Raw genomic sequence first — 26,190 nt, 5'->3', positions numbered from 1 at the left:
GAGAACTCGCCTGTGAAGCCCCTGATCGTGGACTCTGGCTGAGAGCGTCACTGCCACCTGCCACCTGCCGGCACTGGCTCAGATCCTCGGACCATCCTTAATCCCGTTTTCTTCCTCACACCCATGCAGTTCATGAGACACGTTACCCACCATGCCCTTCTCAACAAGACTTACACCCAGGGAGCATAAACCTAATTTTAAAACAGCTTGAAAACAGCATGTATTTGATATAGGAAAATATCCTATATAGGAAAACAGCAAATATTTGATCCAAGAAAACACACAGGTCGTGCTTCAAAGTGAACACTATGAAAGGCGCCTCAAGCGGGCTTCACGGCCGCCTCCAAGGAGCACGGCCCACTGCGGGGCAGAGCTCAGCGGAGAGGAGCAAGGGGCACACCGCTACCTGAGAAGGCGGGGCTGCTGCCCTCCGACCTGGGCTCCGAGTCGTCTTCCAAGGGCGCTGCTTCTCCGAAGAGCACTTTCCCTAGGGAAGGACACAGCAAGTCAGCGCTTGCTGAAGGAAGCACTCTGAAGAGCAGACAGCAGTGCGCTCCAAGAGGAAACGCGCCGGCACACTTAACCCTGCCATCAGCCTCTCATCACATCCACGCTTCCTGACTTCTCCACAGTGCTAATACGAAGTGCACACACATCCTGTTTAGAGTATTATTAAAATCAATGAACCTGTATGAAAAACAGTTAAAAGCAATGATTCTTCATCTGTACCACAAAGTATTTTAATTATTAATATTAACTGACTTAAGACTACTGTCAGTGTTAAATAATTTATGTTACTATTTAACCTTTGGAGAAGGCAATGGCACCCCACTCCAGTACTCTTGCCTGGAAAATCCCATGGACGGAGGAGCCTGGTAGGCTGCAGTCCATGGGGTCGAGAAGAGTCGGATATGACTGAGCGACTTCACTTTCCCTCTTCACTTACATGCATTGGAGAAGGAAATGGCAACCCACTCCAGTGTTCTTGCCTGGAGAATCCCAGGGACAGGGGAGCCTGGTGGGCTGCCGTCTGTGGGGTCTCACAGAGTCGGACACGACTGAAGCGACTTAGCAGCAGCAGCAGCAACACCATTTAACCTTAAAAATGTCAAGTTATAGCCAGAACCCATTCTATTAGCCGCCAGGATATTCACGTCATATCTCCAACAAAAAGTCACTTTTATTATCTTTTAACCTGAAGGATTTCTATTTCTGATAACCAGTACTCAAGTACTATATGATCTGGGAGGATGGAATAGTATTTCATCTTTAGCTAAATTCTAAAAATACATTTTATAGTCAATGGTTTCCAAATTATAATACGGAAAAAAGAAAACAACAGTCTTAACATGATTTAAGTGGGATCATTAAATCCTTATGGTTACTTTACATATAAATGTCATTAAATGACACTATCAAAATAATTACTGGCAAGTTCCAATTTCTAACTTCACTCCTCTTCAAAGATTAAGTCACAGGTGTGATACTTCCATAAATCTACACTGATGTGACTTTAAAGCCCTCCTCCCATCCAGGAAAAAGCAAAGGAAACTCAAGATCTAGATGAAACTAACACAGCAACCTGGCTTACCTATAAATAACATAGCCCTTTATTACAGAACAAGTGATTTACCTTGAGAAAGCAGATAACACTGCAACCTGTGAATTCAGAGTTAACGAAAGCAGCCTCCGTCCTTGCAAACAGCAGTCTGCAAATCTGTTCCAAGGAGTTCTCCCCACAAGGGGGCAAGGCCAGGCCACGCCCCCCACCCTCACCCTGATCTGACACCCAACAGCTCTGTCTCTCTCTCTCATATATTGGCGTATTTCACCTGAAAAGAAAGATCCTGCAGCTACGACAGCAAAGTATGACAACTGCAGCTCTACAGGACAACAGCAAAACACTCAAAAATAAAAAAGAGCCTGAGCACAAATTCCACATTCCAGCCCTCAGAAAACATTGCAACCTGAATCTGTCATCGCCTTGTCATCAGAAAGAGAACAAGAAACAAGGCAAGTGCTAGGGAAATCTGGTCACACGCCTTAAGTCTCCTCCTAGTCCAAGGAGAGAAACATGAGCTTTTGACAGAAGCCTTTCAGGTTTCAAGAAATCTCAGGGTTTTCCCCAAAATCTCAAACTTGAAAGGATCCCAAATCATGATGATCCGTGCACGCATGTGTGCAAAACCGCTTCAATCGTGTCTGACTCCATGCAACTCCATGGACCACAGCACACCAGGCTCCTCTGTCCATGGGGATTCTCCAGGCAAGAATACTGGAGTGGAGTGCCATTTCCTTCTCCATATGATGACCCAAATATTGTTAATTCCAAGTATTCTAGGAAACGTTTACCTAATCCAGCCAGGATTAGAATATTATTCCTATTAAGATCCCACTCAACACTACAAATAATATTAGGCATCAGGCTGCCTCAATTAAACACTCAAGACACGAAACAGACTAGCATGTTACATGTAAAAAATTAGCTTTTTATGTCAATTTAAAAAAAAGGAGTCTTTTAGAATTTCAAAATAGAAAACAGCAATAGTTTTCTATGGAAATCTAGAGCAGAGGAAGAAAATGATTGGTGCTGTAAGAAATGATGTGTACCAAAACTTTCAGACCATATCAGAAGAACTTTGATTAAATAAAAATAATTATATCAGAAAACTTGGGTAAGTACAAAGGTAAATATGGCTGAAAAATGACAACCAGGCCCAAATAATTAACCAAACATTATCCCTGACTAATACCAAACAAGTTTCTTTGGGATGATGAGCTGCCTTTGCAAACAGAACACCCCCAGGAGCAGGAGTTGGCAACCAAATAAAGCTGTGCTGGAAGGCAGCTGTGCCCGTCAGCTTCGCATCATCTGTGCCTACCTTCCTGCCACAAGACACAGCTGCTGCTGCTGCTGCTGCTGCTGAGTCGCTTCAGCCGTGTCCGACTCTGTGCGACCCCACAGACGGCAGCCCACCAGGCTCCCCTGTCCCTGGGATTCTCCAGGCAAGAACACTGGAGTGGGTTGCCATTTCCTCCTCCAAAGCATGAAAGTGAAAAGTGAAAGTGAAGTCACTCAGTCGTGTCCAACTCTTAGCGACCCCATGGACTGCAGCCCACCAGGCTCCTCCATCCATGGGGTTTTCCAGGCAAGAGTACTGGAGTGGGGTGCCATTGCCTTCTCCGCAGGACAGAGCTGAAGCCCTGCAAAAAGAGGACTCTAAGGGCTACACCTGGCCCTTCACAGAAAACGTTTGCTGACACCTCACCTAAAGCGTGAGAAATTTATGACAGGGAATTTCCCTGGAGGTCCCGTGCTGAGCACTCAGTACTCTCACTGCCGGGCTTGGGATCAACCCCTGGTCCCAGAAGTCACACGGTGTGCCCTCCACCCCCCCAAAAAAGAGAGAGAAATTTACGATAAACCAATTCTGATCCACAAGTAACTTTCTGAAGCCACCCAACAGGACTATTCGGGCCTGGTTATCAGATTTCAGCTGCATTTATACACACAATCACCATGCTGAGAAGAGGCACAGGCATAGCCAACTGCATCAGAGAAATACTGAAAAAGCAGGAAGATTCAAAACAATCATTTCTGAAATAATCACCTTTTTGTTTTCTTGAAAGGACAGGGCTGCATGAAGAACCCCCTCCAGCTGTAAGTCACAGAAAATGACAGGTGAGAATACAGTATAAGCGGCTGAGATCCAGAAACAATCAGAAAATCTTCAAGCTGGATTCAACTTTAGAAAATACATGAACGTTATTTCTACAGGTGGTGCTTAACCACCATCCTGTAACATAAAAACTGCATAACTTTAATTTCAATAACTTGAAAATTACATTAGCACTCAAAAATACAATTCTAAAGATGTGACCTAAAACGTCAAAAGAGCTCAAAGTGCATTTAGAAAGCCAAACTAAAAACATTAGAAAACCCAGATTACTTGGTCAACCAATAATCAAATAGACATTTTCATTAGACACAGTCATTAGAAATTAGATCACTGGACAGCCATCATTTTTGTCAGGCATGCACCCATAGGGAAAGGACAGCTCAGGACAAAGCCCAGTGGACAGGCACAGCGACAGATTCTCCGTGGGGCTCAGGCAGACGCTGTGACCACACGAGGCCGCGGGCAGACATCGCAGCCCTCCCTGGTCAGTACTGACGGTGAAGGCCACCTCGCCCGCGCTGCACTGAGCAGACCCCACGCGCCAGGCCTGGTGCGGCCGGTCCGCAGAGGCCCAGAAGCCTCCACTGCTCCAGACCCGGTCCAGAGGCTGCCACTCAGGGACCCCTGACTTCTAGCTCCCCGGGGACCAGTCCAAGTCAAGCAGGGGGATCTGCAGCAGCAGCATATGGTGGGGTCAGGGCCACGTAGTGCCCAAAAGCACAGGGAAAAAGAGCGAAGCAGGGAGAAGGGGCCGGAGGAGGAGGAGGGACAGAGGGCTGCCTAGAACCAGGCGGGACCACAGAGCGGAGCCCAGAGGGCAGCAAAGGCCTCGAGGGCCTCAGGAAGACCCCAGGATCTGTCACGGGCAAACAGCGCCAGTGCCATCACTCTCCGACAGGTGAACTGCCACGTGGAGGCAGCCGAGTCCAGGTCAGGAAGCCAGGCATCCGTGCTGGCCTCACCTCACCCGCCTGCACCCCCCAGTCCCTGTGTGCAGGAGGAAGGACGACACCTGTGTCGTAGGCAACTCAGCCGCCCGTGGCTCACCAACACCGGCGCGAGTTTCAGGAGGGGTGCAGAGTCACGGCAGAGTGGACTCCAGAGTGGCCGTCCAAACGCCCTACCTATCAGCTCCACGATGCTCCCGCTCCGACTGCGGCCCCCGGGCTCATCCTTGGAGGCCGAGAGCTGCCGGACGCCGCCCGCCGTGGTCAGCGCGCGCAGGAGCTCGGGCGGCGGGGTTCGGAGGAGCTGCTGCAGCAGCTCCAGGGCCCCAGTCACGACGTTGTGGTCCTGGTGCTGGGTGTAGTGCAAGGTCAACTCGTACACCTAGAAACAGGAGCACCGCGTTACTGCCAGCCATGGCCCTGACAATGTCCCAGCCTCCAGGCTTTTTGCTTTTGTCTTCTGTTGTGAAAATGTGTGCCTTCTCCCCCTCAACACTTCTCTATCTCTTCTACCAGTGTAATGATTCACTTCCATGGTTTTCTAAAGTCCCGGGACTTTTTTCACGGTTATATTAATTCCTTAGAAATAAGCAGAGCACTTCCACAAGAGGAGAAGCATGGTAATGGAGAGCTCCATCTCCCTACACTGGGACCAGGAAAGGAGAATCAAGTCCCAAACACACCGTGCACACAGCTCCTCAGACACACAAACCAAGCAAACAGCACTGGCCACAGTGCACTGAGAAAGGGTTTCCAAAGCTTTTAAAGGCATCACACCACACGTGACACTGTGCCACAGTACATGAGCGTAATGGGCTTATCCCTTTCTTCTTCATTAGAGGTGCCAGATAATACACAGAGTGCCCAGTTAAATGCAAATTTCAGATAAATAATTTCAAAGTGTAACACTGAGCTGTGCGATTTCCAGCCTACTTACACAACAAGGTTACTGGTGATTTACTTGAAATTTAAGTAACTGGTGCCCTCTATTTTTATTTGCTAAGTTGGGCAGCCCTACCTGTGATATCATAGAATACGTATTTTTTTATAACGACAGTATAGCAGTGTATAAGGTAAGTCTTTGACTCATTTGATGTCTCTGCTTCTTCTGATGGGCACCTCCCAGCTCTAGGTCACAGGTCTGTGACCCCCAGTCTGCGGGCAAACCTGGCCACCAGCTATTCTGCACACAGTTTTCCTGGAACACAGCCGAGCATATACTGTCTGTGGTTGCTCTCCTGCTACGAGCTGGGAGTTGGCCCGTGACCCCTAATCAGCTCACAAGCTTAAGCTGTGATTACTGACCTGTCTGCTCTGAGCAAAGACTCTCCTGACTTCTTAGTCCATGGATGGAGGAAACGCATACCCTATGCTCCCTGACCTCATCTGCCTCCTCCCAAATTTTGAAGCATAGTCAGTGCTCTCGTGTTATTAAGGGCTGCATTTATACACTAAGATATAACTTCTTAAATCACGTGTGCTTTGCCTAGATGTTGAGTCTAAATACTGAATTAAAAAACCAGTATGTACCTCAAAATGCGCACATTAACCTCATTCATGAAGAATTGATGCTTGTGAACTGTGGTGTTGGAGAAGACTCTTGAGAGTCCCTCAGACACTGGAGAGATCAAACCAGTCCATCCTCAAGGAAATCAGCCTGAATATTCATTGGAAGGACTGATTATGAAGCTGAAGCTCTAATACTTTGGCTACCTGATGCAAAGAGCTGACTCATTAGAAAAGACCCTGATGCTGAGAAAGACTGAAGGCAGGAGGAGAAGGGGATGACAGAGGACGAGAGGGTTGGATGGTATCACCGATTCAATGGACATGAGTGAGCAAACTCCAGGAGACGGTGAAGGACAGGGAAGCCTGGCGTGCTGGAGTCCATGGGGTCGCAAAGAGTCAGACACGACTGAGCGACTGAGCATCATTCACTGCAAAGCCTATTACTGTGACCCAAGAAGAGAGAACTGTTTCACTATCACTAGTCCTGTATCACTTGAAAGAGAATGTCCCAAGGATAACAATTCAGTGAATTCTCTATTATTATAGTCTCATACTTGCTTAAAATCAGTCAACAATTTGCTCCAAAACTGCTAACAGTTTTCTCTGCTGTACCTTCCTGGTTTTCCTCCTCACACACACACACACACATACACACATGCACCTTCCCTTGTTCCAGCTCTTAGTCATGACAATGGCCGCAGGGAGCTCCTGGGACCTCCCGTCTCTATGAAGAATCTGAACAGCCCACTGCACACGGTCATCTCAGAACTGCTTCCACCACATTCGTGGTTAGCTGTGTTTCCCAGGTTTCAGGGCTTTGGGATTTTTGCATCTGTTTCTCATTTTGCTAGAATGCATCTTCAAATAATTTTTTTTTTTAAAGCATACACAAAAAGAAAAAAAGTGTACATTAAAAGCAAAATGAATTCTTGCATATCTAGAAATATCTGTGTTTTGCCCAGACTTGCTTACCAATTTAGCCAGGCCCAGGATTACTTCAAATTCTATTTAAATATACCTAGCCAAACTACATTAGTTGAGTTGAAGTTCTTAATCAAATTAATTTAATTCAAAATGGCCATAAGTCAAAAGAATACAGATTAGATATGTTTGAGAGAGAATCTCACCTAGCTTGCTAACGTGACAAGGTGCCATAGCGTTTAATCACGTTGAAGAAATGTAACTATCAAGGAAGTCGGAAATCAATGAAACAGCGCCTCCCCAGCCCTTCCCTTAGCCTCCCAGGACTGCTGTTCTCCTAGTTCAGCACAGCTTTCCGCACACCTCTCACGGCATCTTCCCCCAGCACCCCAGCTGACCTGGGAGAGCCTGGACGCCTCTGCTCGCCAGCTCGCCCTTGCCCACACACTCAGTCTCTCACTCCGTGGCCCTGGCGAAGGCCACAGTCCGCAAAGCTCTCTCCTCCCAACTTCCTGTCTCTGGTCAAAGCCTACTCTCCCCAAAGCATCATCAGCTATTAACGGCCTGTCCACGGCCCCCGCACCACACACGCTACAGAACACCAGCCCTCCCACCGTGCTATTTAGTGAAAGCCTGCCTGCCTCCCCCACGAGGCCAATGGTCTCCAAACATTTGACTAAGAAGCCTCTTTAAAAAAAAAAAAAAATCAGAAAAAAATTCTGAGTATGCAGCCCCAATAATATTTGTTTTAAAATACTGTCCAGGTAGTACTGAACTCAGATATTACGCATGTTATAAAACATGCACTGACTCTGACAAGCGTCTCACTCCAGTTACTGGTTTACAGGAAATACAGACAGCAAAGAGAACTGTTAACTCACACAGTGGAGAGTCAAGGAATAAAAACAAGATTGCCAGGAGTTCCACAGGACTGATGATCCGATTCTTCAAAAAATGAACTCTAAGAGAAATTAGAAGGGGACCAAGAGATCAAAGAGATGGACATCCTTAACAGCCAATCTCATTTGGATGCTGGTTCCAAAGAGCAGAAGAACAAAGTGACAGGGATGCGTAGGTATCTGATGCTAAGCAAATGTTCTTTTCTTCAGGTGTGACAAAGGCATTGCCCTTAAAATTAGAAACACAGAGTCCTCACCTACAGGGCCCCACGTGAGACACCTGCGGATGAAGTGACACCGAGGCTGGGATTCATCCCCAAGGGGCTTATGGAATCATCTTGGAAAGCTTGTAAGAACACCTTTGTTTTACTCCGCTGTCCCACCATACAAAGGTCGAGGACCTGGGGTCATGACCCAGGGTCTGAGCCAGCAGCTCCAGCTCCAGAGTGCACAGTCCTAACTCTCTGTTCTCGGTTCCGCTGCTTCTCTTCCAAAGGAGCCGAGTTTCTGAACGCTGGTCCTGTCTGCACAGGCATCGGAGTGAAGCTCGGGGGCTGCCTACCTGGACGAGCTGCTCCGTCGAGGGAGAGACTTCCATCTCTTTCCGCGTCACCCCAAAGCTGCCTTTCAGGCTTGTGTCCTTGACCTGCTGCTGCAGCAGGGGCACCAAGTACCTCAGCGCGAGCAGGACGCCGAGAATCAGGAGGGTGGGGTGCTCCCCCTCCACGGGGACCAGCAAACCTACAAAGGCAGCAGCGAGACGGTCACAGCGGACCCGCTGCTGGGAGCCCATGGCGCCCTCTGCTAACAGGAAGAGACCCAAGAGGCACCCTGAGGCTGGGGGGACACAGATGGCACGAGCATCACTACAGAAAAGCACACGGCCTCGAGCAGAGACCCAGGGGCGCCGCTGGGGGAGACACTTGGCCCCTCGGCTCAGCAAGGCCCCGCACAGCGAGGGGAAACCAGGCAGCTCTCTTGCATCCGCTGCCCAGGTGCTGCCCGCGCCACCTGCCGGGACCGATTCCCACCACCGCCCCCAGGCGGGAGGCCTGGTCAGCAGGCCTACAGCCGTCAAGACGGCCTGCGGCTCGGGCTCCCTGCATCCAGGGCCTGCACAGAGGCCGTGAGGCGTGCGGCCTGGAAGGCCAGTCCCGGGAAGGCTCCCACCCCACCCCACTGGCTCTCGTTGGGCCGGCGCATCCACGCTGCTGCCCCAGGGAGGAGGGCGGGGAGAGGCTTCCCCAGGCCTCACGCCACCCCCTCGGGCACGCCTGTACACTTCCCCATCAGCCAGGCTGAAGGACCCCGTCAGGAAGCTGAGGAGGGGCTGCCTGACCGTAAAAGAATTTCAAAGGCCTATCTCGGGAAGCTGCCAGGGGCCCCCACACCCCGGGGCGAGGCACTGGCCGGTCGGGCCTCACCTAGGAGCACGCTGAGCAGCCAGCTGTAAAAGTACTGCGTCCTCCTGGAGTGCTGGCAGATGCTGACCACCGAGCCCGCTGCTGTCCGCCGCACAGTTGGGGAGCTGGACTTCAGGTTCGCGATGAAAGCCTTCAACAGAACCTGTGGAAGCCAAACCCAAGTGGGCGGAAGATGAGGCTCGGGGAAACTCAGCACATATTTCAGAGAAGCATGACCTGCTCCAAGTTCTCGCAAAGTATAAAGCATTAACCACTTGAGACTTTTCCAGAGCCAAATGGAAACCCTTCAAGTGTGGGATACCTCAGAGCTATATGTGTGTGCAGACTCTTCACTTCTTTATGAACTGCAAGGAGGGCCCTGCTTAGCATCTACGTCCCTATATGAGAGTGAAAGCCTTCATTTCTACAAAACATGTCCCCGCAAGGCCTACGGCCAGGGTCAGTGAGTTTTTACTGTTGTTTAGTTGCTGAGCTGTGTCTGACTCTTTGCAACCCCATGGACTATAGCCCGCCAGGCTCCTCTGTCTATGGGATTCTGCAGACAAGAACACTGGAGTGGGTTGCCATTTCCCTCTCCAGGGGATCTTCCCGATCCAGGGATCAAACTCATGTTTCCTGCGTTGCAGGCAGATTCTTTACCACTGAGCCATGTGGGAAGCCCAGGGTGAGTGAGTAGTGCTGTGTAAAATGAATGCAATTAAAAAAAAAAATCAACAAATAATGAAGTCCAGGAGGAGAATGCCTAAATGACAGCTTGTCAACTTGCTGCTAAAGCCACTAAGAGACACTCTCAGGTCTGGAAACGTGCAATACGGCTGAACTGAGACCACACACTCAAAGTTATCTTCCTAAGAAATCAGAGAAGGAGACTTTGTTACCGTGCCTCCAAAGGACACAGTGCTATACTTCTAGCGATGGCCATTTAAGTCTTCACAAAAATATCCAAAGAATGAAAGGGGGTGACTACGCAGCTGCATGAGCTTGGTGACCATGCTACTTAAGAACATCTATCCCCATCACTCTGAGCAGTGACCTGGCCCTGTTACTGCTGGGTGCGTGCAGAGCGCGGCTGAGCAGTCAGAGATACGCAGACGCCACCGGGGAAGGTCTGCCTGTCAGCAAACCAGCACAACTTAGCAGAGCAGCATCCGACTTGTAAGCGAGCTTCTCCTAACAGTGTGGCTAGCACTAACTGGCTCTCAGGGATCACTGACACTCTGTGAATTCACAGATCAGAGCTCTGGAACCAGAGAGGGGAGGACCAGACCCCCAGCCACATGACACCCCCAGGAGACCATGGCCAACAGTTTCTCCTCAGAGACAACACCTGGAGAGAAACCGCTCAACTTATTTCTGACACACTCTTAGCTCCAAACAGAGAGCATCTTAAAGAACTCCTTTCAGTGAGATCACACACATACATCATCTTGGAAACAGTAAGTCAAGACTCATTCTGACTAGTGCAAACTTCTAAGCAGAATGAAAACTAAACATTACTATGATGAGTCAGCCCACGTTGAACCTCAAGTTTGGAATAATAATAAAATTGAATCTGCGAGCTCCAGGGGGCGTTCTTGGGTCCAAATGCCACAGTCCTGAGAAAGCCTTTTAAAGGCAGCTGGTGGGAGGTCCCCGCACTGTCCTTAAAGGTCTTCTCATGAGGAGGAGGAAGCATAATAGATGGTAGGGTAAGATAGTTCCACTCTTCTAAACACCGACAGGACATGTATTTAGAGCACTTCAAAAGAAAAGAGACACAAAAACCATTCCACTTTGGAGTCAAGAGCACTTCAGGGAATGGAAACAGGAATTCAACCAAATGCGGCAGCAGAGTGTACTCGGCAGACGACGTCACTGAAAAGCACGACCGTTCCAGTCCGGCGGTACAGGGAGCTGCCAGGATCACCCGTGCCAGCGGTGACAAGCTGTGCACTGCCCAGCACTTGGCACAGCTCTGCGGTGTCTGCCGAAGTGGCAACATCCACCCTCACACCCGACAGCTGCCGTTCCAGGTGTCACAACCTGTGCTCCAGGAGACCCGCACGAGCACGGCGCGGCAGCATTCGGGACATCAGCACTTCAGGCGACCCCCAGTCCAGGGTCCAGAGCAGTAAAAGGGCCGGCTGCATCACACTCACCCAAGGGAACGCTCGCAGCTCCAAAACCGCAAGATCTAGTGACACACGGCGACAGGCAAGACTCTCACAAGTTTAGTGCTGCGCAGAAGAGACCAGACTGAGAGTACATGCCCCAAGGTCCTCATGGCTACGGCTCACACGCTGCGACTTACGTACTGTAACTTACACGCTGCAAGGTCCTCACGGCTACGGCTCACACGCTGTGACTTACATACTGTAACTTACACGCCACAAGGTCCTCACGGCTACGGTCACACGCTGTGACTTACATACTGTAACTTACATGCCCCAAGGTCCTCACGGCTACGGTCACATGCTGCGACTTACATACTGTAACTTACACGCCACAAGGTCCTCACGGCTACGGTCACATGCTGCGACTTACATACTGTAACTTACATGCCACAAGGTCCTCACAGCTACGGCTCACACGCTGCGACTTACATACTTACATACCGTAAGGTTCTCCACGGCTACAACTTAAAGACAGACCCCCTGGCATTAGACGCCAGGTCAGTGTGACCAGCCCTGGAGAGGAAGGAGGGAACGCAGACAGGGAGAGGCTGGGAGAGGCCCCTGGGTGCCGCTAACGTTGCACGTGCAGACCTGGGCGGCGGCCGCAAGCACAGGCTCGCTTTGTGGCCCCTAGCTGAGGAGGCATGTGTCGCCCACGTGCTGTGTCTTCATTCCACATCAGCCAAAGAAAAGCTAGAGAGTCTCCACACCTAACACAACAGGGCTCCTGTCAGGAAGCTTCTGATCAAACCTGCTGGTCAGAACCGTGGACTTCTACCACCCAGACAACCCACAGGAACCTGGGCACAAGGTGTCACATGCATGAACTCACAAGGGTAAAAAGAACAGGACGGGGACAACGGCAGACGAGAGGCATTCGCAAATGCGGAAGCTAGACGGCAAACGAGGAAACTGAGTGAGCGGTCCCCAGAGAGGTGCTCCTACACGAGCCTGTTTAGGAGCTGGGGAGAAGGACCGAAAGCCACCACCCAAAGCAAGCCCAGCCACGGAGTGCTACGGAGAGCTCGGGTGCGGGGGCGCCAGAGACCCGTGAGCGTGGCCTGGGCCGTGGGGACAGACAGCTGCATGCCGGGCTGCTCCTGGGACATGGGCACCGCTCCCCATCTCCTGCAGAGGCGGGATCCCGGAGAGGCCGCCAGAGCGGAGGACGGACGCCAGCACCGAGAAAAGAGAGGAACTGAGGAAAAGTCTGCCTTCTGACCACTGAGACTGTCCACACAGCCCCTCTCTAGCAGTAAGCCTAGAGAGATGGGCACCCGGCAGCTGGCAAGCAGGCTTCTGCTGGGGGGCCAAGATGCTGTAAGACAGGCCCAGGGAGCCCTACCAGGCTGCTGCAGCAGCGGCTGGAGGACCCACAACGGCCAGGGGAAGAACCAGGTCCGGTCAACCAGCCTTCGTGCGCACAAGTGCAGAGACACGCTCACAGCGCCAGGAGAAGGTGTGACAAGGTGGGGAGCGCCAGAGAGTAATAAGCACACGAAAAAGAGGCAACTGCTGACTCCAGAAATAGCGAAACGCTATACAAAGAAACAAGCACAAGCACAGCACAGCACAGGACTAGCTGTGACCACCACTCAGGCACAGTAACATACACACCGAACACTTACATCACTGTGGTGGAAGATGGGAGAAAGGTTAGCGCTAAACACACCTTCCCCACTGTGAAACATATACATAAAACCCCCAAAACCTGCAATGTAAGCATGTGATTTAGAAATGTAGAGGGAAGTACCCAGAGAAACTCTGGCACAGGACTGGCCCACTAAGAGGAGAAGGCCAGGACTCTTGGCAACCCTCAGGGCGTGTGCCCGGACACTCTGAACAGGACCCGAGAGAGGGGATGAAGACTGCCAGCAGGGGCGCAAACAAACAGGAGGCTGAGCGGCGCCCCAGCCGCGGGCACTCACACTCAGAGGACGCCGTCGGGGTGCCGGCTCCGCCTGCAGTTCAGGGACCGCCGCTGGCTTCAATCAGGCTAGGCAGTCAAGCCTGGACACCAAAACCAGTCTGCTCTGGCAAAATGCCTTTTGAATTTGCTTCTATAAACTGTCTCCCTGCTCAACTTTTCACCCCACAGTGAGAAGGCAGAAGGGGAAAGAGGCCGTTTGTGTGCCTTCAAGAATTCAAAGAATTATAATCCAAATTATGAAGCACTCTCAAATGCCTGTCTGTACAAAAGGGCGACTCCCACTAAGACTCATTCACACGCTTGTGGCTTGAGGCAACGCTCATACCTTAATCTCATTGTCGTTCGCAAAGTTGCAAAAAGAAGCCATAATTTTAGGGATCGCTGCCGCCAACGTCTCCTGAACAGACTCCTCAGGTCTCTTGCTTGTGCGTGTCAGGCAAGGCAACAAGTTCACCAAGTACGGCCTGCGGTGGGAGAGGAACACCTGTTACTCTTCCAAGTCTACCTTAATGAGAAACACGAGTGGTCAGCTCAGTACCTGTTAGTTTTTATATGCCAGAGTCCTTCCTGGAAAATAAACAAACCTCAGCGGGAAGACTCAGTGCAGATGAATCAATAGCTTGTTTTTAAAATTCTCTGCAGTAAATTATTACAGCTATTAAAACAGTCAGATTTTAAATTAGAAAATAACAGAAAGAAAGCACTAAGAAATGAGAATGGAGCTTTCTTAAATAGGGAGGACTGCACAGTTTTTTTCTAAGCATTCCCACTGAATAAGGCCTTGGTGAGAAGCCCCAGGCCCGAGAGAGCAGCGGGCAGTGCGGGCCTGGAGAGGAGCAGTCCCAGGACAGGCGCGCTGGGCGCAGGCAGGGCGCCCTCTAGAGGCAGAGACAGGCAGCAAGCAGCGGCTCCCCTGGCACTGCACAGGGAGGGAGACGGGCCCTCCGAGAAAGAGATGGCCCAAGGGGAGAGCATGCCAGACATCACAACAACACACGCTCAACTTTCCAGAGAAGCCAAGGGGGTCAGTGAGTCAACAGTGTCTGCGGGGACGGGGGCTCTGGGGCCAGGTCTCCCTGGGCCTTGTACGGAGTCTGGACTTATCTGAACAGCTGTGGGAAATGAGTGGCAAGTTCAAGTAAGGGAATGGCATGACCCAATCATAGATTTTAAGGTCTCTTTGGCTTCTATGTGGAAAACCTGGGATGCATTGCTTCAGACATATATTAATAAGAAGTTTCCAAACTACGGACAGTAAAGGAGCGAGGTTACATGGAGGGATTCCCCTGGTGACTGTATGTCCACATCGTGTAAGATTCGTATCACACTCTGACCCCGTGGGACAGATCATTGGTGTCAAAGGAGAGGGTTTCTGCCACGCCACCAGTCCCACAGGGACAGAGCCAAGGTATCCATGGACGTCAGCACATCTTGCCGGTCACAGAGACGAGAAAGGAGTTAAAACGGTGGTCCTTCCTTTGGTTTTCAATCCATTAAGAAAGAGAGACACAGATGTAAAGAACAGACTTTTGGACTACATGGGAGAAGGCGAGGGTGGGATGATCTGAGAGAATCGTGTATAGCTGAAACATGTACATTACCACATGTGAAACATGTGAACAGTGCAAGCTCGGTGCGTGAAGCAGGGCGCTCAAAGCTGGTGCTCTGGGACAACCCACGGGATGGGTGGGGAGGGAGGTGGGAGTGGGGTTCAGGATGGGGGGACACGTTCACCATGGGTGATTCATGTCGACATGTGGCAAAAACCACTGCAACATTGTAAGGAAATTATCCTTCAATCAAAATAAACTAATGAATTAAAGAAAAAGATACAATTGTTTCAATCAGTCAAAACTTTCTTCACAGTGTCTATTTCTAACCCACGTGATAGACAAAGACAGTTTTCTGTAGTCCCTACGGTGAGCAGCAGTGAGGCGGCGCGCACTCTGCGTCCGCCGACAAGCATCTCCTCGGCAAGCCCCGGGCAGACCCCGTCAGCGGGGCTGGGCCACAGCAGGGCCCGACAGGGACGCCCTGCTGTGCTGGGACTCGGCTCCTGCGTCCCTTGGGGGAGGGTGGGCAGAAAACGAACCAATGTGAGACAGCGTTTCAGAGCCATGGCTGCTGTGAGGGAAAGGAAGCGGACATGCACTGCAGCAGGACCGGAAGAGGTGGACGGCTTCAGACAGTGGCGTCGGGGAAGACCTCCAGAGACGGCTTTTGAGCCGAGACGGGAAGAGGCCACGGGAGCTGGCCCCCGACCAAAACAGCAGTAACAGCGATGACCCAAAGCGTCCACTTCACCTGCATTTCTGAGGCCGGACCAGGTGAGCCAGCTCGGCAAACCTCCAGAGGGCAGCGCGCAGGCTCCGAGGGGCGCCATTCTGACGGAGTGAAGAGCAGAGAGTTACGCGGAGGAGCCGCAGACTGCAGGACCTCAAACACACAAAAGCGCCTCTCGCCGCCCGCTCCCATCTCTAGAGAAAAGGCCGTTCAAGCCTGCACCTGCTTTTGACATTTTAAGGTTTAATGGGATGAAATTATAAAGATTTTTCTCTTAAAACTACCATTTTAAGTCCCATCTCATTTAACAAATAATGAGGAGCAACTTCCTGAGGAAAAGTAAAACAACAGAGTCTACTTTACCAAACAGCATTTGTTTCCTTCTAACATTTTTACTTCTCAAGTAAAAGAAATTTTCATACACTGCTCAATACAGGGGATCAACAGACTTTCCTCAATAATGAAAAACAAAAACCTACCTTTTTAATTTCCTTATAGAGTTCTAGCTGCAACCTCGGAAGATTAGAATCCATCAAAGCCTACAAGAAAACACAAGAGATCTGCTCACGGAAGGCACAGTCTACCAGCAGTTCTGAGAGTGGCGGTGAAGGGCAGGGGAGCGGGCGTGCTGCGGTCCACGGGGCCACAGTCGCACACCACTGGGCGACTGAACGCAGCAACAGAGCAGCTCTAAAGAAATCCAAAGGGCAACTAAAAGTTCAATTTGGACGCAAAGGAGAATATAATAGCAACTAGATTGAAGACTTGTTCATTAAGAAAGAAGTATATGTATGCAGGCAGCTACCAACTAGACACAGGTCATTCACTATAATATTTAAAAAGGAAGGAAAAGAATGTTCATTACAATCGAATACTACATAATATCAAAATTAAATGGCAGATAGTTCAAATTCACTCTAAAGCTCTTATGTTCAATTAAAGTACATCCTTTAATCATTTTTAATCATTAAAGCACATTCTTTAATCATCATTTTTAATGATGATCCAACATAAGCAATGCCCTGGAGTCTGCAGAGCCAGCGGGGCAGGAGGCAGATACCCAAGGTCAAAGCCCTGATTCTGGCATGGGGACACTCCTCTCCACGCAGAAGCTGCATCCTTCCCAAAGGTCTGGTCCTCCCATGATGCACGGGTGCTCCCCACCTCAGGGCCCCAGCGACACACGAATCTGCTGGAACCACAAGCTCCTCAGAGCCCTACCCCTGTTGCTCGATTACAAGTCAAACCAAAAAACAGCCACACGGGCAACTTCAACCCAGCAATAATGGCTGATGGCAACCACCAGTAGGGACAGAGTCCATGCTGGAGATGGCTCCCAAGACGGAAAGGCCTCTGTGCCCCACTCTCAGCCCTGAGAGCCCGCTCCTCCGAAACGGCAGTGCCAACAGCCTGGTCACAAGAAGCAAGGAAGACGTAATGAAGCTGGAAGAAGCTAGGGGAGACGTACCCAAGCCTCCACAAAAAGCCCTCTGCCTTTCCTATGATATAAGCATGTGACATCTGTAGACCAACTGGTCTTTGCAAAGCTCACAGAGGCTCAGCGAGCTTGAAAATCAAAACAGGGTCACATTCTGGGAGGTTCTGAATAATGCCTCGGATATTTTAAAATTCTAACGCTACTGTTTCAGTTTGTACTACAATCCCCTAAACAAGCACATCAAAACGGACAAGTATATAGTAAAACACTGCTTGGCCAGTAAAACTAAAAGGCATATCCGAGTTTTGTTTCACTTTATAAATGTTTTATAAGCTAATGTCAAATGTATTTTATTACAAGAGAAAAGTACACTCCAAAGCTGTGAAATACCAGTGAATAGGCGCTCACAGTCACCGGCGATGCTAATATGCCCCCGACCCTCCCTGCTCCCGTCCCCACCCCCACACCGGGGACACAAGCCGCCAGGGCCAGCCCGTGACAGTCCCACCCCTGCTCCTCACTCGAACCCCAGCACCTCCTACTGGTTCAGGGGCCCCCTCTCTTCCCTGGACACTTAGCCTCCCTCCGGATTCCGGGCACACAGCCTCTCTCCTGTCCAAGGCAGGCTACAAGGCACCACCAGGCTACTTGAACTACCTGGTTGCAAATCTTCGAGAGCTCTTCCCTTTCTTCATTCTCTACCAAATAAAGTACAAACCCCTTGAACTGATCCTCAACATCTCCCGTTCTCTGGCAGAGTCCCCCTCCCCTGTGAGTCTGCAAGGGTAAAGAAGGTCCTATGGGACGTCCCTAGAGCACGCCTTGCTCCCACTGCAGTGGGGCACGGGTTCAAGTGGGGCACGGGTTCAATCCCTGGTTGGGGAAACCAAGACTGCGCATGCCGCACAGCAAGCCAAAAAAAGAGAAGGTCCTAAATCTTTTCATTCACCTAATTGCCACCACCTCCAGGGAGCCTCCTCTGCCTCCCCAGACAGAAATCACCTCCGCCTCTAGACTGCAGTGATGAGCTGCCAACATCTCCCAGAACTCAGAGCTTACACCATGCGTTCAGCCATTTCCGTACAAACATGCTTCCCATCTGAGACTGCATTATCTGAAGGCAGGAGCACAATGTCAGCGGAACCCCCAGGATGGCTGGGGATACAAACGAGGAGAAGGGCAGAATGAGAAAAACAAGGGCCGTTTTCCAAGGCAGTAAGAATTATGAAAGAAGCACTTCATCTTCAATAACATCAAAAAACAGGAAAAGGGAAAAGTAGATTAAAGCTACAGGGATCTCAGACTCTGCACCGGGAAAGCCTGAGCAAAGAGGACAGGCATTTCCCGCGCTCCTCACCTCACCTCCCACCCAGGCGGCTCTGGCTTTCTGGCTTCACCAACTTTTTCTGGGAACTCCTATCTCCTATCTCAAACCAACTCCAGCCAGAATGCCAGCCAAGCGACCAGAGAAGGCACATCCTTCCCTGTGAACAGTCCTGCCTGACCCAGGACTTGGGGGACAAAGACATCAACAGCAGACCCCACTGTCCGTCCCCTTGCCGTCTCGGGGCCTCGCAGTTTCTCAGCAGCGTGACACTCGGTCCAAGGGTCCCCAGTGGTCACCGTCAGCGCCCATCCCTGACCTACGCCCTGCGCAGGCATGAGAGGAAACCCGTGCCCTCTGAGTGGGCAGGTACAGGCAGCACCCTGGCAGACACTAGAGTGCCTCCAAACCACACACTATTAGATTAAAAAGTGCAGCCGCCCTACAGGACCCTGCTGCTCAGAAGAGAAGAACGCCAAGTTACAGTTTCTCCTCTTAGCCATAGTGACCGCATCTCAGAGAACACCGTCCAGAGGGCTCTTACTTTTATGACCTTGTTGAGGCATTCGTCAGCCACCATCCTGACATCTGACTCCGCGTCGTCACTGCACAGCAGAAAAAGTTCCATAGCGATGCCCAAAAGTTTCTGAAATTCTGGAGAATTTCTAAGTGAAAACAGAAGAAAGACTGTCACAGCCAAGAGAAGACATGACGATGAAACGCAGTTAAGTTTCTGGTATCCTATGTGGGGTTCTGGAACAGAAAAAGGATGTTAGACATACAAGTAAAATTCATTTTAATAATATATTACATTTAACCCAATGTATCAAAAATATTACTTCAACATGTAATCAACATGAAGAAATTAGTGTGCTATAGAACAATCTTTTTTACCGCACATCTGAATTCAGACACAAAATTTTCATCAGAAATATTTTATTTGGGGGCTTCCGTGGTGGTCCAGTGGTTGAGTCGCCTGCCAATGCAGGGGACACGAGTTCGCTCCCTGGTGTGGGAAGACTGGGAGGCTCCCACATGCTGCGGGGACAGCTAAGCCCAGGCACCACAATACTGAGCCTGAGCACTGCAACAAGAGCAGCCCGCGCACCACAGCCGGACGGGCCCCGCCTGCTGCAACAAGAGAAAGCCCGAGAAGGAAGGGAGACCCAGCACGGCCAAAAATAAGTAATTAAGTAATCTTTAAAAAAGAGAGAGAGAAGGAGACAGAAATACTTGTTCAGAGATTCCATAAAATTCACAGCTGAAAAAGCAGGCTTACTTGTAACTAGGAGATAACCTGGAGCTCTGACGCACAGCTTAGTGACTGCAGTCAGCAATACTGCATTTTAAACTTCACAGTTGCTAAGAGAGTAGCTCTTTACTGCTCTCAACACACAAAAAGGAATGCCAACGACACGACAGAGGTGCTGGCTGCCGCGGCGCATCATACAAGCGAACCAAACCAGACTCACGGTGTCGTGCGCCCATCCTACCCCAATTTTTAAAAAAGAAAAAAAGTACGTTTATACACTACTTCTAACCATGCTCTTTAAGACACTCTCCAATAACTAAATCAGGGGACAGGGGAGCCTGGCGTGCTGCAGTCCATGGGGTCACAAAGAGTCAGACGACTTAGCGATTGAACAACAAAATAAGTGACAAGGACAGGGTTTGCCTTCCTGCCTAAAGCAGTTGATAATGGATAAAACGCATGTAACTGTGGTTTCAAGGCATCAGGTACTAGGCATCTCTGGATAAATGGAGAGCTAACGCGACGAGCCTCAGGATTTCCCCAGATGACTGCCTGGAGGAGGTTTCCCAGTGAGGACATGAAGAGGGGGACCCGGGAGAGCCCACGGCTGCTGAGACGGGGAGACAGAGCTGATGGCCTCAGGAGGCAGGGTGGCTGGGTCCACTGGGGGATGACCAGAGAGGGGCGAGCTGCACAGAGAGACCCCGAGATGCGCGGGGCCCTCAGGTCTCAGCTGAGTCTTGCTGCAGACAGTGGCCTGGGGCTGCGGGTAGAGTCAGCTGAAGGGGCTGGAGGGAGCAGGTGCTGAAACTCCAAGTGCGGGAAGAGCTCCTGCTTTTCCAGCTAGAGGGAAACCTCATCCTTCTGGCGCCTTGGGTCGGCTGCTCAGAAGGCTTTGCCTTCACAACAGAGCTGACTAAGCTCAGCCCTAGGTGAGACGCTGTTCTGATCCTGCCTGCAGGCAGAACCCAGGACGGCCCTAGTCCTTCAGAGCAACACAGCTGCATTCCGGGGCAAGCTTCAGGAACGTCAGAATTGCAAAGTGTATAGCACCCAAAAAGATAGAAGTTATAAGGTCTGGCATCTGATCAGAAATGGTCAGGAATGCTTCCCAAGAAGCAGGGAAACATGACCAACAGTGAGACAAATAACTGAAGCTGACCCAAACGATATTTAATCCAGAAGGCAGAAACAGAGAAAAGGGCAATTAAAGAGCATATGTGCCAAACAGGGAAGTCACAGCACAGTGGCAGATTGCAGATTCAAACCTAGCTTTAGGGACTTTTCTGGTGGTTCATTGATTAAGAATCTGCCTTCTAATGCAGGGGACATGGGTTCAACCCCTGGTCAGGAAGCTAGGATCCCACGTGTTGCAGGACAGCTAAGCCCTGTGTGCTGCAGCTGAGACCCGCTGAAGCCAAAAAAGTAAAAAATAAACCTAGTTATATCAATAATGACATGAAATGTAGAAGATTTTTCTGATCAAATGAGAAAACCCAATATTTGCTGCCATAAGAAATACATTTTAAATGTAAAGATTCACATAGGTTAACAGTAAGACAATGGAAAGAGGTTCATCATGTTGGCCCTGAACAGATGGAAGCTGATATTACCATCAAGTGAAAGTGAAAGTCACTCAGTCGTGTCTTTGCAACCCCAGAGCCTGGCGGGGCCCGCAAGCTCGGAGCTGGGAGGAGCGTCCCCATGGTGGCCTTGGGCTACGAAAGGCAAACTAGGAAGCGTGGAGATGCGCCCATTCTGTGGGATATGATGAACCTGTCGTCGTTCAGTCGCTCAGTCACGTCTGACTCTTTGTGACCCCATGGACTGTGGCATGCCAGGCTCCCCTGTCCTCCACTCTCTCCCAGAGTCTGCTCAAACTCATGTCCATTGAGTCGGTGATGCCATCTAACCATCTTAGTCAGAAGCAAAAATCCTTCGTAATTTTTAAATTTAATTTTTATATTATTATTATATCATCTATTCACAGATCTATAAATCATCTTTAATAAAGTTAACTAATACTTCTTTCCATAAACGTACCGAGTGTTTCAATCCCCCTGCAGGTAAGCCATGAAGATTCTCTTTCACTGTTTCATGGGCTGACCAGCACTACACCAGCGTCACTGGACACTCTCCTAAGGAGAAACCCCCAAATCGAAATGCCTCAATCAAACAGGCCAAACTGTCTTTCCTTTTGTTTAATATTTATTTATTTGGCTGTGCAGGGTCTCAGCTGCGGCACACGGGATCTAGTTCCCTGACCAGGAATCGAACCTGGGCCCCCTGCGTCGGCAGCACAAAGTCTTAGCCCCTGGACCGCCAGTGAAATCCCCCAAGTTGCCTTTTAAAAAAGTTGTATCATCTCTGAAAAAATCCTGAGTATTTTTTAATGTCTGCAAATTTAACAAGTAAAAAAGCAATGTTCTGATTTTTGTTTTAGCCTCATTCCAGTGATTGCTAGTAAATCTGAACATTTTTCCGCAGGAAGCATAAAATAAGTGCTAGCTATTACGGTTACCGGCTCAGTTACATTTCTTCTTTTCCACACTGCCCATTCACAGTTTTCCCAGTTTTCCTATTAGAAAGACAGCCTTTTTCTGACTGATTTACAATCTCTCTACAGAAGCCAGTAAACCTTTGACACATATGCCATCAAAACTTGCCCCAAGTTGCATTTAAGTTTCAGTTTAAAGTAGATTTTGACATACTGAACTGTATTCTAGATAAAACACTTTTTTCCTTTATATTGTAAGCATTCCTCAGACTAAGCTTAAATGTTCTTTTTGGAGTAATGATTTCGCTCTCGTACACTCAGGTAATTAATCTGGCATTTATGTTTGCCTGCAACATGAAGAATATTCCCCTAAACAGTGAACTGGTTCAGTAATCCATCATTTCCACATTAATACGTTACCTTTATCGTAAATTCGTATCTGCACATACACACATACACTTTCCCACTTCCTATTCTGAACCTTCTTTAATGTCTAACAGCTATTTTAATGTCATGAACACCAGGTCTCACCAATTACTGATGGTTTCAGATTTTCCTTGTTAAAACCAATGTATTTATTCTTGCAGATGAACAAGTTCAAAAATATTTCTACTAGAATTCTCATCAAGCTCATTTTAAATTTGTGAATTAATTTAGAGAAAGTTTAACTTTATGATAAGGAACTGTCCCCATGTGGAAAGGGCAGTAGTCACCCATCCCTTTCAGGGAAGTCCATACAGTCCTTCCATAGTTTCTGCGTATCTCTCATCAATTCCTTGAAATATTATATGCTGGTGCTACTAGGAATTGATTCTTGAAGCATTATATTTTCTAACACATTTACGCTAATATATGGGAATGGGAAATCTATAGATTCCTGTACACTTATTTTTACCCAATCACCTTATCAAGTACACTTGTTCAGACGAGGATGTCGAGTTCCTCCCAAAAGGAAACTAGTTAAAAATGAATCCTCACCCTCCAGTGGACAGAAAACACGAAGAGTGCTGGGGAAAGAGGGCAGTGAGGTTATCTTCGTTCCTGTATTTCCAACAAATTATCTGGGTGATTCTGATGTTCGTGCGTATCTAGGAAGCAGCAGGAGAGACCACCAAATTCAGAGCTGAAGCAGGCTGAGTCACAACACACCTCAAGGACTCGAGCAGCTGCCTGAAACAACCTGCGAGAGACACCGTCAGTACCTCACAGAAGCTAAGAGACGTGCCAGAGACCAGCTACAGCAGAGGACAGGCCACAGGAAGTGCCAGCCACCCAGACCTCCCGAACCCCTGTATGTAAACAGAAGAGCCACTTCAGCGCTACAATCCAAACTTTTTGAAAAGTATGGAGAGCATCTTAAACAAACACGTTCTCTGATATGATGCGACCAAAGACAGCCTCTCTGGGTCCAAAAACTATCCCATCAATATGATCCTACACAGAACAAGCAGCATGAAGACCATTAGCATTACTCCGTATGAACACAAGAGACACGCGAATGTAGGAACTATTAACAGCTATCACCATGATTTACGATGGCAAACTGAAGCAGAAACCAGTCTTAACATATCTCAGCGTACTCCCCAGGTGGTGCTAGTGGTAAAGGCTCTGCCTGCCACTGCAGAAGACACGAGAGAGGCAGGTTCGATTCCTGCGTGGGGAAGACCCACTGGAGGAGGGAAATGGCATCTACTCCAGGATTCCTGCCTGCAAAATCACATGGATGAGAGGAGCCTGGTGGGCTGCAGTCCACGGGGTCGCAAAGAGTCAGACATGACTGAGCAACTGAACACACACACACTCACACTCACACACTCACACACACACACACTCACTCTCACACACTCACACACACATGTGAATCTAAGCCAACATTCCATCAATTCCATTGGGAATTATCAAGAAACAAACTAAGCATAAGGCATGAGGCACTCAGAATGGAACAGGTCTATTTTCTGGGTCCATAAGCTTTCAGTGTGAGGTGCTGCTTCCTGAGACCCGGATGCTGGAAGTCAGGTGAGCGCAGCTGTGCTAGGGCAGCAGCAGGCCCCGGGGGTCTGCCAGGCGTTCAAACAAGACTAAGGCAGTGTGCAGGACAGCATGCACCACCAGGGGACGGGTTTCTGCCTCGCAGGAGCTCACGGGCACTTTCACGCAGCTCTCGGCAGCATCTCACAGGTGTCGCTCCTCCCACAAGAGCCCTGAACACTGCGTTTACACATCAAAGACGAGGCCACAGGGACTCCGAGAAGTGAGCCTTGTCTGAAGCCACCTGGCTTATACGGAGTGGAGACAGAATCCAAACCTTTTCCCCTACTTTTCATTAGTACTATTCTCTACAGTTCAGTTCAGTTCAGTCGCTCAGTCGTGTCCGACTCTTCGCGACTCCATGAATCGCAGCACGCTAGGCCTCCCTGTCTATCACCAACTCCCGGAGTTCACTCAGACTCACGTCCATCGAGTCAGTGATGCCATCCAGCCATCTCATCCTCTGTCGTCCCCTTCTCCTCCTGCCCCCAATCCCTCCCAGCATCAGAGTCTTTTCCAGTGAGTCAACTCTTCGCATGAGGTGGCCAAAGTACTGGAGTTTCAGCTTTAGCATCATTCCTTCCAAAGAAATCCCAGGGCTGATCTCCTTCAGAATGGACTGGTTGGATCTCCTTGCAGTCCAAGGGACTCTCAAGAGTCTTCTCCAACACCACAGTTCAAAAGCATCAATTCTTCAGCACTCAGCTTTCTTCACAGTTCAACTCTCACATCCATACATGACCAGTGGAAAAACCATAGCCTTGACTAGACGGACCTTTGTTGGCAAAGTAATGTCTCTGCTTTTCAATATGTTGTCTAGGTTGGTCATAACTTTTCTTCCAAGGAGTAAGCGTCTTTTAATTTCATGGCTGCAGTCACCATCTGCAGTGATTTTGGAGCCCCCAAAAATAAAGTCTGACACTGTTTCCACTGTTGCCCCATCTATTTCCCATGAAGTGATGGGACCAGATGCCATGATCTTCGTTTTCTGAATGTTGAGCTTTAAGCCAACTTTTTCACTCTCCTCTTTCACCTTCATCAAGAGGCTTTTTAGTTCCTCTTCACTTTCTGCCATAAGGGTGGTGTCATCTGCATATCTGAGGTTATTGATATTTCCCCTGGCAGTCTTGATTCCAGCTTGTGTTTCTTCCAGCCCAGCGTTTGTCATGATGTACTCTGCATAGAAGTTAAATAAGCAGGGTGACAATATACAGCCTTGATGTACTCCTTTTCCTATTTGGAACCAGTCTGTTGTTCAGTGTCCAGTTCTAACTGTTGCTTCCTGACCTGCATACATATTTCTCAAGAGGCAGGTCAGGTGGTCTGGTATTCCCATCTCTCAGAATTTTCCACAGTTTATTGTGATCCACACAGTCAAAGGCTTTGGCATAGTCAATAAAGCAGAAATAGATGTTTTTCTGGAACTCTCTTGCTTTTCCCATGATCCAGCAGATGTTGGCAATTTGGTCTCTGGTTCCTCTGCCTTTTCTAAAACTAGCTTGAATATCTGGAAGTTCACAGTTCACGTATTGCTGAAGCCTGGCTTGGAGAATTTTGAGCATTACTTTACTAGCGTGTGAGATGAGTGCATTTGTGCGGTAGTTTGAGCATTCTTTGGCATTGCCTTTCTTTGGGATTGGAATGAAAACTGACCTTTTTCACTCCTGTGGCCACTGCTGAGTTGTTCAAATTTGCTGGCATATCGAATGCAGCACTTTCACAGCATCATCTTTCAGGATCTGAAATAGCTCAACTGGAATTCTATCACCTCCACTAGCTTTGTTCGTAGTGATGCTTTCTAAGGCCCACTTGACTTCACATTCCAGGATATCTGGCTCTAGGTGAGTGATCACACCATCGTGATTATCTGGGTCGTGAAGATCTTTTTTGTACAGTTCTTCTGCT

At 49.2% G+C, this 26,190-nt stretch overlaps 1 protein-coding gene across 1 annotated transcript in view; it reads right to left on the bottom strand.

Annotated features, from left to right (window-relative positions):
* Positions 1–26,190, bottom strand: part of HTT (huntingtin) — a 113,987-nt gene that overhangs the window by 83,352 nt on the left and 4,445 nt on the right. Inside the window, 9 exon segments of the mRNA XM_010848065.1 lie at positions 407–487; positions 3,612–3,659; positions 4,805–5,009; positions 8,519–8,697; positions 9,381–9,522; positions 13,789–13,927; positions 15,768–15,847; positions 16,226–16,285; positions 19,053–19,173. Coding sequence (XP_010846367.1) covers positions 407–487; positions 3,612–3,659; positions 4,805–5,009; positions 8,519–8,697; positions 9,381–9,522; positions 13,789–13,927; positions 15,768–15,847; positions 16,226–16,285; positions 19,053–19,173 — 1,055 coding nt within the window.

This window comes from Bison bison, unplaced genomic scaffold (assembly GCF_000754665.1).
Source record: "Bison bison bison isolate TAMUID 2011002044 unplaced genomic scaffold, Bison_UMD1.0 scf7180017849866, whole genome shotgun sequence".
Taxonomy (NCBI): domain Eukaryota; kingdom Metazoa; phylum Chordata; class Mammalia; order Artiodactyla; family Bovidae; genus Bison; species Bison bison.
Note: the sequence above shows the minus strand (reverse complement) of the source record. Positions and strands in the feature narration are given on the sequence as shown.